The following is a 2,736-nucleotide window of genomic DNA, read 5'->3' on the forward strand; positions in this document are numbered from 1 at the left end:
TGTGCCTATTTCCACCTCCAGTGTGCCTATTTCTGCCTCACGTGTGCCTATTTCTACCTCACGTGTGCCTATTTCCACCTCCCGTGTGCCTATTTCTACCTCACGTGTGCCTATTTCTGCCTCACGTGTGCCTATTTCCACCTCCCGTGTGCCTATTTCTACTTCACGTGTGCCTATTTCTACCTCACGTGTGCCTATTTCCACCTCCAGTGTGCCTATTTCTGCCTCACGTGTGCCTATTTCTACCTCACGTGTGCCTATTTCCACCTCCCGTGTGCCTATTTCCACCTCCAGTGTGCTATTTCTGCCTCACGTGTGCCTATTTCCACCTCACGTGTGCCTATTTCTACCTCCAGTGTGCCTATTTCCACCTCCAGTGTGCTATTTCTGCCTCACGTGTGCCTATTTCCACCTCACGTGTGCCTATTTCTGCCTCCCGTGTGCCTATTTCAACCATCTATTCCCTATTTCCAGCTGCCATGGGAGAAATAGGGCAATAGGGCAGCCGTCCATGGGAGGTGGCCCAGGTGGCCGACCTGTCAACACCCCCCGACAGTAATCCGTCAAGCCACACACCGTACAAGGCTGCCCCTGTCAACCGGTCAAACAAGGCCAGCTTTTGACAGAGGTGTTAGTCCTTGACAGCGGCTTGTCACCTGGATGGTCTATCCGTCTGAGACCTTCTCCTAGCTGCTTGACCTTTGACCTCTAACCGCCGCCCTGACCTGTCAGGTCGTCACCCTGGTAATCCTGTCCACCTTGTTGATTCACTGGATTTATATGTAGTTGGTGTATGGGAGGCTGAAGTGCTGTACTCTGTACAAATTGGGGATTGTTTCACCCTGATGGCTCTGTTCACCTTCCCTAATGCCATGTTTGTTTACATACTAAATTTTCTTTGTATGTGTACTCACCTAGTTGTGTTTGCTGGGGTTGAGCTCTGGCTCTTTGGTCTCGCCTCTCAACTGTCAATCAACAGGTGTACAGGTTCCTGAGCCTATTGGGCTCTATCATATCTACATTATAAACTGTGTATGGAGTCAGCCTCCACCACATCACTTCCTAATGCATTCCATTTGTCAACCACTCTGACACTAAAAAAGTTCTTTCTAATATCTCTGTGGCTCATTTGGGCACTCAGTTTCCACCTGTGTCCCCTTGTGCGTGTTCCCCTTGTGTTAAATAGACTGTCTTTATCTACCCTATCAATTCCCTTCAGAATCTTGAATGTGGTGATCATGTCCCCCCTAACTCTTCTGTCTTCCAGCGAAGTGAGGTTTAATTCCCGTAGTCTCTCCTCGTAGCTCATACCTCTCAGCTCGGGTACTAGTCTGGTGGCAAACCTTTGAACCTTTTCCAGTTTAGTCTTATCCTTGACTAGATATGGACTCCATGCTGGGGCTGCATACTCCAGGATTGGCCTGACATATGTGGTATACAAAGTTCTGAATGATTCTTTACACAAGTTTCTGAATGCCGTTCGTATGTTGGCCAGCCTGGCATATGCCGCTGATGTTATCCTCTTGATATGTGCTGCAGGAGACAGGTCTGGCGTGATATCAACCCCCAAGTCTTTTTCCTTCTCTGACTCCTGAAGAATTTCCTCTCCCAGATGATACCTTGTATCTGGCCTCCTGCTCCCTACACCTATCTTCATTACATTACATTTGGTTGGGTTAAACTCTAACAACCATTTGTTCGACCATTCCTTCAGCTTGTCTAGGTCTTCTTGAAGCCTCAAACAGTCCTCTTCTGTCTTAATCCTTCTCATAATTTTGGCATCGTCCGTAAACATTGAGATAAATGAATCGATACCCTCCGGGAGATCATTTACATATATCAGAAACAAGATAGGACCGAGTACAGAGCCCTGTGGGACTCCACTGGTGACTTCACGCCAATCGGAGGTCTCACCCCTCACCGTAACTCTCTGCTTCCTATTGCTTAGATACTCCCTTATCCACTGGAGCACCTTACCAGCTACACCTGCCTGTCTCTCCAGCTTATGTACCAGCCTCTTATGCGGTACTGTGTCAAAGGCTTTCCGACAATCCAAGAAAATGCAGTCCGCCCAGCCCTCTCTTTCTTGCTTAATCTGTGTCACCTGATCGTAGAATTCTATCAAGCCTGTAAGGCAAGATTTACCCTCCCTGAACCCATGTTGTCGATTTGTCACGAAGTCCCTTCTCTCCAGATGTGTTACCAGGTTTTTTCTCACGATCTTCTCCATCACCTTGCATGGTATACAAGTCAAGGACACTGGCCTGTAGTTCAGTGCCTCTTGTCTGTCGCCCTTTTTGTATATTGGGACCACATTCGCCGTCTTCCATATTTCTGGTAGGTCTCCCGTCTCTAGTGATTTACTATACACTATGGAGAGTGGCAAGCAAAGTGCCTCTGCACACTCTTTCAGTACCCATGGTGAGATCCCATCTGGACCAACAGCCTTTCTAACATCCAGATCCAGCAGGTGTCTCTTGACCTCCTCTCTCGTAATTTCAAACTCTTCCAAGGCCGCCTGGTTTACCTCCCTTTCTCCTAGCACAGTGACCTCACCCTGTTCTATTGTGAAGACCTCCTGGAACCTCTTGTTGAGTTCTTCACACACCTCTTTGTCATTCATGTGTGTGTACTCACCTAGTTGTGCTTGCGGGGGTTGAGCTTTGGCTCTTTGGTCCCGCCTCTCAACCGTCAATCAACAGGTGTACAGATTCCTGAGCCTATTGGGCTCTATCA

At 48.2% G+C, this 2,736-nt stretch overlaps 1 protein-coding gene across 1 annotated transcript in view; it reads left to right on the top strand.

Annotated features, from left to right (window-relative positions):
- The window catches only part of LOC138356032 (uncharacterized), a 21,531-nt gene that overhangs the window by 1,169 nt on the left and 17,626 nt on the right, over positions 1 to 2,736 (top strand). The window contains exon 1 of the mRNA XM_069311594.1: positions 1 to 293. This exon is cut by the window's left edge and continues 1,169 nt beyond it. Within this exon, the coding sequence (XP_069167695.1) occupies positions 1 to 293 (293 nt within the window). The remainder of the gene's footprint in view (positions 294 to 2,736) is intronic.

Source organism: Procambarus clarkii, chromosome 6 (assembly GCF_040958095.1).
Source record: "Procambarus clarkii isolate CNS0578487 chromosome 6, FALCON_Pclarkii_2.0, whole genome shotgun sequence".
NCBI lineage: Eukaryota > Metazoa > Arthropoda > Malacostraca > Decapoda > Cambaridae > Procambarus > Procambarus clarkii.